The 14,522-nt window shown below is 35.9% G+C and overlaps 1 protein-coding gene across 1 annotated transcript in view; it reads left to right on the forward strand.

The window, feature by feature from the left end:
• Positions 1–12,586, forward strand: part of LOC108743089 — a 34,107-nt gene extending 21,521 nt beyond the window's left edge. Inside the window, exons 2-4 of the mRNA XM_025979348.1 lie at positions 4,129–4,359; positions 10,423–10,910; positions 11,950–12,586. Coding sequence (XP_025835133.1) covers positions 4,129–4,359; positions 10,423–10,910; positions 11,950–12,333 — 1,103 coding nt within the window. The 3' untranslated portion in view covers positions 12,334–12,586. The remainder of the gene's footprint in view (positions 1–4,128; positions 4,360–10,422; positions 10,911–11,949) is intronic.
• Positions 12,587–14,522: the final 1,936 nt, after the last annotated feature.

Genomic DNA, 14,522 nt, shown 5'->3' on the forward strand with positions numbered 1-14,522 from the left:
ATATAGACAAGAAAAGCATGTTAATTGATAGAAAATCTATTAACCTAATAAAAATATGTAATATTTAGTTCTTAGTTTAGTATAATAGTGATGATTTAATGCATTTTACAAAATATTAAATCTTAGTCAATCTACCCCTGGCCCGGGGTAGGTAGACCATATGCCCGGGGTAAGTTGACTCATGTACCAGTAAGAGTCAAATCATGAGAAGGAGCAAATAATTAAACATTTTTTTAATATAATTGAACCTTTTGTTAAAAAATAAACTGGCTAAAGTTTCCTCTTCTAGATTAGTAAAAATTTGTCAATTTTTTATATATTCCACTGTGTCCAGGGTTAATTCTGCTCTCGTCAATTTCGGATTCTGTTCTAATTTTTCTTTTAATTTGGCCACGTAACGATTTAAAAGTCCAATAAAAAGTTAATTTATGTGTTGTTTTCAATTACATATTTCATTGGGGTTGGCTGAATAAATATTCAACCAGCCCCGAAAAAAATTGGTCTACCAACCCCAAACGCCATTTTTAATTTTGATCGCATGGCTAGCCTAAACACTGCCGTTGACTTGAAAAATAAGATATAAAATATGATAAATGTGCCCTCATTAAATGCTAGGACTAATAGAAAAATGATTTACATAAAACGAGTAGGCATCAGATCAAAATATTACTTATGTAATTGAAATATGAAAAACATGTCAGTGTTCGAAAACAACGCACGACCGCGATGTGACGCTTCAGACAACTGAGCGGGACGCGAAATGTAATGCTTGGTTATGGTTAGTCTACCTACCCCTATGGTCAACTATCCCCGGTCTCCCCTACCTGTTATATGTAATAGAATTATATTGCTAAAATGTTACTATGTTAGGAAAAACGAAAAAGTTCATCACGACATGATTTAGGAAAAACGAAAACATCGAAAAAGTTCATCATGACAGGAATGTTTTAGTTCCGCGGGATCCAAATCTTAGACCGTTGTGGCTACCAGAGCCACTCCCATTTGTAATGACCAATTTCATATTAAAAACTATTCACTTCTAAAAATTTTCAGTGTTTCATATTTATAATAATAATTAGTAGCAGAATATTTCCTGATACGAGCCCTTACAAGGCTAACCCCATCCGAACAATATTAAACGGATATATATAAAAAAAATAAGTTATTAACAATATACCTACGTTTTATATTTATTGAATTTCATGAAATGTAAAATATCTTTGTGAAATACCGCGGAATTAACATCAATCAATAATTCCTATAGGGGATTTAAAACCTTTCCAACCATAAACAATTTTTTAAGGTATGAATATGTTATAATTTTCTGGAGTTTGAACCAATTCTTGGTTTAAAGATAAAAACAAATAGACAAACGATCATGTAAAATGTCCAATAATCAACCTACACAATGGTTTACAAAGAAACATAGCTTACGTATTGGACGTGTATTATCTTTGTATTTAACTTGGCCCGTGTGGACCTTGCGGAAAGAAATTCAATTACTTTGATATCTTGTTTGGCACAAGGACTCGGGAAACCTCAGCTTGCGACACAATAAATTGGAACTGGTGCTACATACAATCGCGAACCTTTATCTCCGTTGGAAAGAAAATGCTTTAATAAGATTATTTATGTTACATTTCTTACTTATATCTGTACACAAGGCTTTAAATTATACTGCAGTAGCAAAGCTTTTAGGTCCTGAAAGATACGACATTTATTATAATTCATTTTGACAACATCGTGAAAGTTTTTGATCTTTTGGCGCCTTATTTCTACAATTAAACTTGTTAAATTAAATCTTAGTTATCGTAAGATGTTACTAAACACACCAAGCTTTGTATTATTATTAGTCGAAAGTGGCATCGAATTCTGAAAAGTATCTAATAATCCGGCTCGAAGGACCATACAAAAACAAGTAAAGACTTGGATAATGTTTTTCTTTTCTCGGAAATTTGCACGCCGAAATAGCACAACATATAAAGTTATTTGTCAACAATTTCCAAAGAAACACATTATTTTTGATGTCTCAATTCGCACATAAAAACCTTTAGATGTATGTTTACTTTCGCTTTCAACGATTTTTATTTCTTCTGGCGTCAAAATAAACAATACCTGAGGCAAAATCCATTTGTCCTTATTACATAATACATTCGGGACATCACACGACAAAACATGACGTAAACACATTAAAAAGGGGCTCTCGGTACTGTATTAAACATTGACAACTAATCCGTCCTATCCCAGTACTCGCTAGAAATCGGTTGTCGGTGTTATAAAATGTCTCAGCCCATCTCAAATGGTAAACTTATACATATATATATATTTGACTCCTTTTCTCAAACCCATTTCCAAAAAGACGAAATGTAAACATGTAGTCAGGCAGCGTCAATCAATTGATTAGTGTTCTAATGTAGATACCTAAACATGTGTGTGTCTGAATCGGAATTCGTAAAAAGTGCTCAAAATTGCTTTAATTGATCGCGTTCAAATCGCAATCTTGTTAAGCTTTCGGCAGGTCAGTCAATCGTATTAATACTAATAAAAGAAAGGTAAACAAAACTCAAAGTGGACTGTAAACAATAGTGTGTACAATAATCTATAACTCGTTATTAATGACATGTTTTCTGGTCCATTTATCACGCTAAAACGTTGATGCATGAATTAAGTTGAGTGCATAGTGTAGTTTCAATTTTTTAAAGAAGCCACTCAATTTGAAATACGTAAGAATATGAGTAGAATCTCAAACATGTTCCCAAGTATCTTACACCCTTTTTTGAGGGTCTGGGAGCCTCCTCAGTAGCTAAACTTAACATTGAAAAAGGTGGTTACTTATTTGCTGCTGCTTGCTACCAGAGACTCCTATTTTTGTAATACTGTCATAAGATAGAATAAATTAGGTATTAGAAAGAATAAGAGAACAGAGGGCTCTATGGAGGTCAATAAAAAATAGGCGAGGTATGTTGGTAGGACACTTTCTCAGGCATGAAGGTCTAGTCAGAGACATATTAGAGGCAGAAACAGGAGTTAAGAGGAGTAGAGTTAAACCTAGATTAGATTACTGTTCGCAAATAGTTAAAGATGTGGGTTGTTTTAGTTTGAGGGAAATGCGAAGATTAGCTCAGGATAGGAAAGAGTGGAGGTGCGTGTCCAACCAGTCTTAGGACTGATGACCTTATGATGATGTGAAGTAGTTCGTTTTAACAATTAACTGTTTTTTTCGGGAAACGTTGACAAATAAAATATAGTTCTACAGTGTTTTTATTTGTATTTTTTATCTAACCAAGACCTTAAGCGAAGGTTTACAATTTTCAAGTTAGAAATGTTAATAGCAATAATAAATTAATGTAGCACACGTAGGAACAAGTTTCATTTGTGTGTTTTGCGATTATTAACGATAAATCAGTCCAGACACATATAATGTATAATCATGCTTATGGGTGAGTTTTTGAATTTCAACGTGTGCCTGTCATGTTACAAGTTGGTCAAGGATAGGCCACCCCTCCTCTAAAGCAACATCCCCTATACGTCAGTGGGAAAATACATCTTTAAATAGACGGTTTTGTACCTTTTTCCGTATTCTGCACGGTCCTTCGGGACCTACTATTGTATTTTATTGTTCTGACCTCAATATAAATTATATTGACCCACAAATTCTTCGAAGTTTATAGAGATAATAATAAGTCAGTTAAGTACTAAAAATAGGGAATGAGATGAGTTCAGAAATGCAAGGGAGTATACCGGATATTTAATAAAAAGTATTATTTACATCTTAGATGCATTAGTTTTATACTTTTATTTTCAAAATGTACAATTTTAAAATCAAAATGTTTGTGTTTTCATTTTCATAACTTTATGTTCTTTAATCCTGTACAAAAAAGTACCTGCCCGTTTGACTTATATAGACTTAAACACAAGTACCATCTTTATTATTTTTGATAATTTTTTGTAAAGGAATTTACTTCTCTTTTTCTGACTATAATACTTCAAAATATTTAAATTAGTCCGCGTCTCGAGAAGCAATTTTATAACAAAAATTCTTCAAACACTTATTAAAATACAACCCTAACATTCATTTATTTCAGGAAAACCGAAAACCTTAACAAAATAATCCTATCTCTTTTTCAGAAATGAGCCCTTCGCCAGGGAGTCAACAACCTATGAGTTATCCTTTGGGCAGTAACCCCCAGAGCTTTTACGTGCCCAATGTTCATCAGGGTCTACCCACCCTCATAGTTATGATTGTTGTACTCATGATTATATTATTATTCTGCTTCTGGGGAGCACCAGCAGTACGCTCTTTCTGCAAACGAAAGATTTGCTGCTTTTGTCCTATGGACGAACCCAACATGGACCAAGGTATTACAACAGCAAATATTCCAATTGTATATTTATGGAAATTATTATCCGTCTAATAACCCTCAAATTACCCACATGTACCTACTCATAGCATCACTTATTCTAATGCTTTTCCTTGGCAATTGAAAATATGCCCAGGATTCTTTGACAAGTGAAATTTTCGAAACCAACAATAAAAATACCTTTAAACATCAGAGCAATGTTTATTATGGGTACATGTAGACATCATATTTTTGCCGGCGAAAAATATCGATACAAACTTAACCTCAATTTGTTGTCGTATGTTTACAGAAATTGGATATACATATAATATAAAATGATACAGAAATACCTTACCTTAAGCTTGTTGACATCGTATTTTGCCCAGCAACTTCATTCCAACACTGACACAATCGAAAAGGTCATTAATATAACACTAAATAAAAATTAAAACGTGAACAACAAGCACCATCACGCACTACAATTAGCAATACCGACACAACGCTTTTCCGCTGAACCAATCCTTCTTTCCGGTTAATTCATCAACTCAAACGCCACCTGATTGCATTTTCATGAACACATTCAAAAATTTAAATATGATTTAATTAATTAATTGTTTTAATAGCTAATTGTAATATTTTTATTGATTCTGTTGTATAATTAATTAGTACTATGCACAGATTCGGTTCTATTTTTCCAAATAATTTTATTGTTGTACCAATAAAATGCGTAACGTTTAAGTATTAATAGTTGCATTTTTTTTAAAGCAAAATTCGTCTTTAAAGATTAAAGGCGGTAATCGACACTCCTCTGCTACAAAAGACAATAAAAAAAACGTTTTATCTTCTCCCAGGCTTTGATCTGATTTGTTTTTATTAGCTAGTAGTTAAAGTTACAACCAGAAAAAACCTGACGATGTTTTCGTTTTGTGTCTTTTATTTTAACTCTGCTTATTTTTTATAAAAGCAAAATAATTATCGCATTCGGGTGATATTTTATCTCATTTTATAACTGTTACAAAGTTTGTAAATTATTTCGTTGACTAGACCCACTCAAACTTGACATATGTTTGAATAATTACGTAATTATTTGTAATCTAATCAAAACGCAACAATCAACGTAAAAGATATTGTTACATTCATAAATACAAACTTAAATTGATTAAAAACGAGATTCATTCCCTGTTTTTTCACACTTATGAGGTGGAATATTTTCTTCAAATTTAAATTGGATCATTCTCGAGATATAGCCCATTATTACAATCGGTTCACATTTGGTGAAGAAGTATAGGCCTAACCAAAAAGCTGCTCCATATCAGGATAAAAGAGCATAAAAACGACTATAAAAAATATAATATCCAGGCTACTTCACATAAAACTACCCTAGTCAAACGTATAATTGAAATAGGTCATACATCTAACTTTGTCAATACTAAAATCCTACGTCAGAACAAACTTTTTATCAAACAAGGAACCATAAAGACACAAAAATTATCTCGGGAAAACTCAGCCAATGGTTCCTGGATTCAACTGTTTTAATGAGAGCTCGAAGCTCTCAGAAAGAGATAATAAAATCGGTAAGACTAATATTTAAAATATAAATATAATAACAAGATAATGTACAACAATTACAATGCCCACTTTCTTCATATGTAAACCACCATATTCATATAAACAACTTCAATTACATAAACCTGAACTTACTGCATTCAAAACATTACCAACATTTCTCAATCTACAGATACGTAACTGAGACCTGACCAAAATACCCTAAATACGCCTGAACCTTAAAATGTGTTTTTTTATCACTAAAACCAAATGCTACTTTATTTTTAATAGATCCCGAACTCCCTACCTGACAACGCTTATTACCCAGACGTGAAGTTGCTCTTCTAATCTGTGGGATATCAGAGGATAATCTTTTATCATTAAAACCCGAACTTACTTTATTAGTAAATGCTAACATCAACACCTCCAACAGGCTCAAAATGAACTAGTGGTTTTAAAAAGATTGCAATACCAAGAATAAAATCGAGAACTTCTTTTGGTAATACCGGATTTCCCGCATTATCATCATAAGGTCGTCAGTCCTAAGACTGGTTGGACATGCACCTCCACTCTTTCCTATCCTGAGCTAATCTTCGCATTTCCCTAATACTAGAACAACCCACATCCTTAACTATTTGCGAACAGTAATCTAATCTAGGTTTAACTCTACTCCTCTTAACTCCTGTTTCTGCCTCTAATCTGACTGGACCTTCATGACTAAGAAAGTGCCCTACCAACCTATCTCGCCTATTTCTTATTGAATTCCGTAGAGTCCTTTGTTCTCCCACTCTTTCTAATACCTCTTCATTTCTAACCTTTAACCCACGATTTCCTCATCATTCGCCTGTAGCACCACACATTTCGAACGTTTCTAACCTTTCCTTTTCCGCTGTGCCCACTGTCCATGTTTCGCACCCGTACAGCGTCGTGCTCCAAACATACACCTTTAACAACCTTTTTCGAATTTCTACCCTTATTAAAACAGTTGAAACACCTGAAGATTGAAGATTCAGAAGTGGACGAGGAAATACATGAACAGATGAAACAAAATCAATAGAAACTAAAACGACTGAACTATTAACCATAGGGTTTAGCTAATCTGAGTCTAACACAAGAGAGGAGGTACCAGTTAAGTTGGCTATAGCAGGATCTGAAGACGACGAATACCCAGATTTGATTACTATTCGCGTGTAGTTAAGGATGTCATAGTAGTTCTAGTTTTCGAGAAATACGAATGTTAACTGTAAAAAAAAGTTTTCGTCTTTCTTTCTCGTCGGTAGTTCTTCGACTACTCCAGTGTAGACCGAAAGAACCTCTTCCGAACTACCGTTTGGGAACCATGGGAATAAGTGGAGTGGATGGTGGTTGGAGAGACGAAATGAAGTCATAAGGGAAATGAAAGGTTATTTATGCAATACTACTGCCTTGGCATTTATCTAAACCTCTAAACGATCGAAGAAAACCTTACAAAAGCATGGGCAAAGGCACCGATCTCCTTCCGAATATTTAGCTAAAGTTTTGACTTCTAGATGACCTGAATCTGACTCTGTCAATGAGTTTCTACTAGATTCCTATCATTTGAATTCTCTTCTTGATTCGCTACTGGCTTTTCTCTATTCTAAAAAATTACGTCGAACACGGTACCTCAGTCCCCCCCACCACCACCACGTAAACTGATGTACCAGCCGCCACTGATTTAAATCACGATCTCATCATAGTGATCACATAACACACCAGCAGACAGCGTGACTCCAAATTTACACTTTCCGAGTATCTCCTAAGTCACTGCAGACGATGATGCCAACATTTTGCTAGCATTGCATACTGTTTAATTTTCAAGTAGACCAGTTATCAACGCAATTTATCTCATAATTTATTGCCAGGAAAGAATGCAAATAGTGTGACAGTTGCAAATGGTCTAATTAATGCAACTAAACATTTCGAAATGATTTATTGCAGTAAAGGAATTACGTACATTTTGCCAAGGATGTCCATGCAAATCTGCTTCATATTGTTTTTAATGATAATGTTAATTAAAAACAAATTGTGTAATTATATATAGAAACAAATCGTTAAAAATCGTTGAAATATACAGGGTGTTCCGCATAAAGCGGTTTCGTCCATAACTCTGTTATTATACTTTTAATAAAAAAAAATGTTTTATAAAAGTGGTCTGGAATCATATACAGAAAATATGTTCAGTTATACAGAGTGTTCCCCATTTCTTCCTAACTTCGTTATTTATAATTAGACACCCTGTATATATTTACATTTTTCGTTTCTTTATTAAATTTTAGGTCGACTTCTTTGTTAACAGTTCACTGCCCCTATCTCTAGCAGTTTTTGAGATATTCAACTGGTTTTGAAAAAAAAATACGGTTTAAATCAGACCAAATAGCATCTAAACCATGAAAGTTAAAAGCCAGTGGATTGGACACCCATATTTTTTATTTTTTTTGCTATGGGCAAAATGTGTACGTTATTCAGAGCCGGAAATATCGAAACCTAATACTTTTGATGGCTTTGTTGGGGGTCTTCCAAAGCCTATGCTATTGGAGAAAGCCACTTCTTGTAAATTTTTTAAATCAGGGTGAATCCGAAAACGCTTTTTTTATCTTATTCGCGACGAAACAATTTTTTTAAATCGATTGCACAAGTGGGATCTTCCCAAGTTATCAGACTTCTTAGACATCTATCGAAAATCAGCAACTTAATTCTTCTAATTTTTCGTCTCCTATTTTTATATTAGCTCCTTTACTACTTTTACCATCCTTATATGTCAAAATTTTTGTTTTATTTGTATTTCTTTTCTTACCGTCGAATACGCTTCTCTATTGATTGATTGACTGACAGACGGGGAAGTCCCGTTATGAAAGCCCCCTGTCCTATGTAAATTTAATGCAGGATTGGTTCAGGACTGGTTACGTTATTACGTATAGCCATTAATATGTTTTTTTTTCAAATAGTTACTTACCATTTTCACCCATGCATTTTACGAACGCAAGGAATCAAATCCAACATTCCTTTGATTCTTTGAGTTAATTAACACCTCCTTTTGTTTTTTTATTTTAAATACCTTTTTCTAAACATTAATTTGTATTTGAAAAGTGTGAAATTCCTAAATGCAAATTAGAGTGACTTAGTGGTCATCAGAATATTCCTGAAGAAATGAATGCCAAAATTCTGATTAGTTAATACCATCTAACCCAACTCTAATGGAACGTAGACATTATTGTCAAGCAATAAATAAATACTTATTGAATGATTTAGTAACACCACGATCTATCGATTGGTTCTTACAAAGCCCAATATTTGAAAGTCCAGCAATGTGTTCAGTCCGAAGTTGTACTTCTCAAACCTCAAAGAAACCATAATATCAACCAGCTAAANTGCGACTCGACCCTTCGCTATCCTTTGCTTTATTTCCCTAATACTCCTTCCGTCATGACTTATCTGATCTCCTAGATACCTAAAATCGGTCACTTCTTCTAATTTTTCGTTTCCTATCTTTATTTTCGCTCTTTCCCAATTTTTTCTTCGCTTGCATACCAATATTTTTGTTTTACTTTTATTTATTTTCCTACTGTCAATACAGCATCCATTTTATTTAAAGCTATCTCTAATTCCTTGCTAGAGGCTAATAATGCTATATCATCTGCAAATCTAAGCATACTAATCTTTTGCCCCTGTATATCTATCCCTACAATTGTACCGTCTTTAATAATGTTGATCGCGTCTTCAATGTATACATCCCTGTCTGACATATTTCTTAATATTTACTTTTCTACGTTGCAGCCCCAGCTATATAACTGCCGGTTGCTCTTTATATAAACTAAGTATCACTCTTCTATCTTTGTAACTACATTTTTAAGTATATTTAACATCTTGTCCCATTTAACATTGTTGAAAACTTTTTCTAAATCTACAAATCCTATCTACAGTCTTTCTTTTTTCTATCGTTTTCTCAATTGTTACCCGTAAAGCTAGAATGGTCTTTCGCGTTTCTCTAATTCTTCTAAACCCAAATTGATCTTTCCCTATTAGTTCTTCCGCCCTTTTTTCCATCCTTCTCTGTACAATTCTAGTTAAGATTCTTGACGCTTGGGAAGTTAAGCTAATTGCTCTAAATGTCTCGCACCTATTTTTTTTAAGGTATGGTTACTACCACCTTCCGTTTATAATCCTCCGGGACTTTCACCGTCTCATAAATGTGACTAACTAGCTTAAACATACGATCTCTAACCTCTTGTCCTGCATGTTTTAGAATTTCCCCCTGTGTTCCATCTACACCTGGCGCCTCATTATTCTTTAAGCTTTTTAATGCTACATCAAACTCTTCTCTCATTATGGTGAATATTGATGTAGTATGCATACTATGATCGATAAAATTGCAAAACGTTTCGAAAAATAATAAAGTATTACTAACAAACCTTTTCGTCCTCCCAAAAAAAATTGACAGATATATCTGAAATCCACGTGGATGAGATCGGGAGTAATCAATCGTGAATGATTATTTGATTCCTGTTGAATTTTTCAGGGTACACAACCTCGCCAGCAACGCCTACAATAATCCTTTTACCTTTCGGTCGTATGCTGGTGGTGGATCGTCGAATTTTCACCCAACTCCAGGCCGACTACTCGGGCATCGATTTCATGGAATTGAGCGCCAACATGATCCGAAACAGGCACCGCTTCGAAGGAAGCTCCGCTAGCGTCCTAGATTCCGAGAGCGCGTACAAGATGCGCTCCTTCACATCCATCAATTGTTTCCCGCCGTCATACGAGGACATTTTCGGCACCAAAAACTGTGATCTTCCTCCGTCCTACAGCGAGATCAGCATGATGCTGAAAACCAACGATAAAAATCCGCCGCGCAGCGCGAACGAGAACGCGTCCGTTATCAGAAACCGTCTTCTTTGGACCAGCGTTGAAGTTCTAAAGAAAAGCTTGCACAACATTCATCAGCAAACTCAAACGAACATATCAAGAAACAATCGATTTTCTAAAAGTATGAACGATCTAGAAATATTAGGAAGTAGANCTTTCTTTTTTCTATCGTTTTCTCTATTGTTACCCGTAAAGCTAGAATGACCTCCCGTGTTCCTCTATTTCTTCTTAACTCAAATTGATCTTCCCCTAATAGTTCTTCCGTCCTTTTTTGATTTTGACGCATGGCAAGTTAAGCTAATTGTTCTATATGTCTCGCACTTACCCGCGCCTCCCTTTTTGTAATCCACTGGGACTTTCCCTGTCTCGTAAATGTGACTAACTAGCTTAAACATACGATCTCTAACCTCTTGTCCTGCATGTTTTAGAATTTCCCCCTGTGTTCCATCTACACCTGGTGCCTTATTATTCTTTAAGCTTTTGATGCTACATCAAACTCTTTTCTCATTATGGTGAATATTGATGTAGCATGCATACTATGATCGATAAAATTGCAAGACGTTTCGAAAAATAATAAAGTATTACTTCGTCCTCCCAAAAAATATTGACAGATATATCTGAAATCCACGTGGATGAGATCGGGAGTAATCAATCGTGAATGATTATTTGATTCCTGTTGAATTTTTCAGGGTACACAACCTCGCCAGCAACGCCTACAATAATCCTTTTACCTTTCGGTCGTATGCTGGTGGTGGATCGTCGAATTTTCACCCAACTCCAGGCCGACTACTCGGGCATCGATTTCATGGAATTGAGCGCCAACATGATCCGAAACAGGCACCGCTTCGAAGGAAGCTCCGCTAGCGTCCTAGATTCCGAGAGCGCGTTCAAGATGCGCTCCTTCACATCCATCAATTGTTTCCCGCCGTCATACGAGGACATTTTCGGCACCAAAAACTGTGATCTTCCTCCGTCCTACAGCGAGATCAGCATGATGCTGAAAACCAACGATAAAAATCCGCCGCGCAGCGCGAACGAGAACGCGTCCGTTATCAGAAACCGTCTTCTTTGGACCAGCGTTGAAGTTCTAAAGAAAAGCTTGCACAACATTCATCAGCAAACTCAAACGAACATATCAAGAAACAATCGATTTTCTAAAAGTATGAACGATCTAGAAATATTAGGAAGTAGATTAGACCGAAGTAGTTCGATGAATACAGTATTAAATCGTCATTTTATTCGCGGCAAGTCTAGTCAAAAACCGTTCGAAATCGCCAGCACTGAAGCCCTTAATACGTGTAGCACCTCCGACTGTTCAAATAATAATAACCGCAATCAAAATCGCTTTCCTTTATCACCAATGCAAAACCTTTCGAACCAACAAGAAACAGTTTTAGAAGCAGAATCTCATCGCATCGAAATTGTCGAAGAGAATTTTATCCCACTTGGATTATCACCACCAAATGACGAACGCAGAAATGTTATCGTTTATCACAACAACAGACGCGACTGCTCCGCGATAAATATCGAAGAAATAACCGAACGAGAAACTTGCCTTTAAGTTCATTTATAGTTAGGTTATCTAATACGTGTAGATAGATAGAATAAAAATAGACAATTTTGTGCAGTTGCCGATAAAAGACGTAATTTTATAGTTTCGATTAAATTTAACATTATATGGATATGTATATGTATGTATGTATGTATGTATATAAAGCTCAAATAAGTTATATTCTTTTGCGATATAAGTTGTTAATTATTGTTACGGTCTGTTCACTATATTGTTATCAATTATTATTATTATTATTATACAATTCGAACAATAATGATTTTACAAAATGTTGCACTGTAAACTACACTTAATAAAGTTTCGAAATATTTTAATTAAGTACAATTCTACTTTACCGATAATCATTACAATTATATACCTTCCTCAATCTAATCTATTACATGAACCTACTTAGCACGCTAGATAAAAGCAATTTTTGTAAAATTCTTTGTTGTGGTTGTACTGAGACTGAGACTGTGGTTGTACTGAGACTGAGTTTGGGGTTTTATTGAGACTGAGTCTCTGAAATCGGACTGCTGTGGTTGACATCCCCGGAGCCCCAGAGAGAACATAACGAGGAGGTAAAGTCCCTCGCTGTGGTTATACTGCGACTGAGACTGTGGTTGTACTAAGACTGAATCTAGGATTGTATTGAGATTGAGTCTCTGAAATCCATCAATTGCAGTTGACATCCCCAGGGTCAAAAGACATTCGCTGTGGTTGTATTAAGACTGAGACTGTGGCTGTACTGAGACTGAGTCTAGAGTTGTATTGAGATTAGTTGTACTGAGACTGAGTCAGGAGTTCTATTGGAACTGAGTCTCTGAAACCCGACTGCTGTGGTTGACATTCCCGGAGCCCCAGAGAGGACATAGATTGGAGGTAAACTCCTTCGCTGTGGTTGTACTGAAACTGAGACTGGAGTCTAGGGTTCAATTGAGATTGAGTTTATGAAATCCATCAATTGCAGTTGACATCCCCAGGGTCAAAAGACCTTCGCTGTGGTTGTACTAAGACTGAGACTGTGGCTGTACTGAAACTAAGTCTAGAGTTGTATTGAGATTAGTTGTACTGAGACTGAGTCAGGAGTTCTATTGGAACTGAGTATCTGAAACCCGACCGCTGTGGTTGACATCCCCGGAGCCCCAGAGAGGACATACCGAGAAGATGAACTCCTTCGCTGTGGTTGTACTGAAACTGAGACTGGAGTCTAGGGTTCAATTGAGATTGAGTTTCTGAAATCCATCAGTTGCAGTTGACATCCCCAGGGTCAAAAGACCTTCGCTGTGGTTGTACTAAGACTGAGACTGTGACTGTACTGAAACTGAGTCTAGAGTTGTATTGAGATTAGTTGTACTGAGACTGAGTCAAGAGTTCTATTGGGACTGAGTCTCTGAAACCCGACGATTGTGGTTGACATCACCAGAGGAAACATAGCGAGGTCGTAAAGTCCTTTGCTGTGGTTGTATTGAGACTGAGACTGTGGTTGTACTAAGACTCAGTCTGCGGTTGCATTATTATCACCACATTACATCCCTAAGAAACGTAGCGAGACGTAAAATAGTTTGCTGTGGTTGTACTGATACTGATTCTGTGGTTGTACCGAGACTGAGTTTGGGGCTGTATTGAGACTGAGTCCATGAAGTCCAACTACTCTGGTAGGCATCCCCAGAAAACGTAGACAGGGCGTAAATTTCTTCGCTGTGGCCGTACTCAGACTAATACTGTAGTTGTACTGATGCTGGGGTTGTATTGAGACTGAGTCTCTAAAATCCGATCGCTGTGATTGGCATCCCCAAAAGGAGCATAGCGAAGGCGTAAAGTCCTTTGCCATGGTTGTACATAGACTAAGACTGTGGTTTACTAAGACTCAGTCTGGGGTTGCATTATCATCATATTACATAACCTAGAAACGTAGCGAGACGTAAGATACTTTGCTGTGGTTGTACTCAGACTGAGTCTGTAGTTGTACTGACACTGAGTCCTAGAAAAACCTAACGAAACACTTTATGCCCTAGCTATGTAAGTTACCCTGAAGATACCAACCTATATAGTTGGCGAAACGTAAGATAAATGTTTTCACCGTATAGAAGGAGAAACCGTCCTAGACCACCACCTAAATATTTATTATTTTAAAAAAGAAAACAGATAAAAGAAAACATTTAACGATAATATTTTATTTTTGGTAACCTTTTACCTCA

The sequence above is a fragment of the Agrilus planipennis genome, unplaced genomic scaffold, assembly GCF_000699045.2.
Source record: "Agrilus planipennis isolate EAB-ADULT unplaced genomic scaffold, Apla_2.0 scaffold423, whole genome shotgun sequence".
Lineage (NCBI taxonomy): Eukaryota > Metazoa > Arthropoda > Insecta > Coleoptera > Buprestidae > Agrilus > Agrilus planipennis.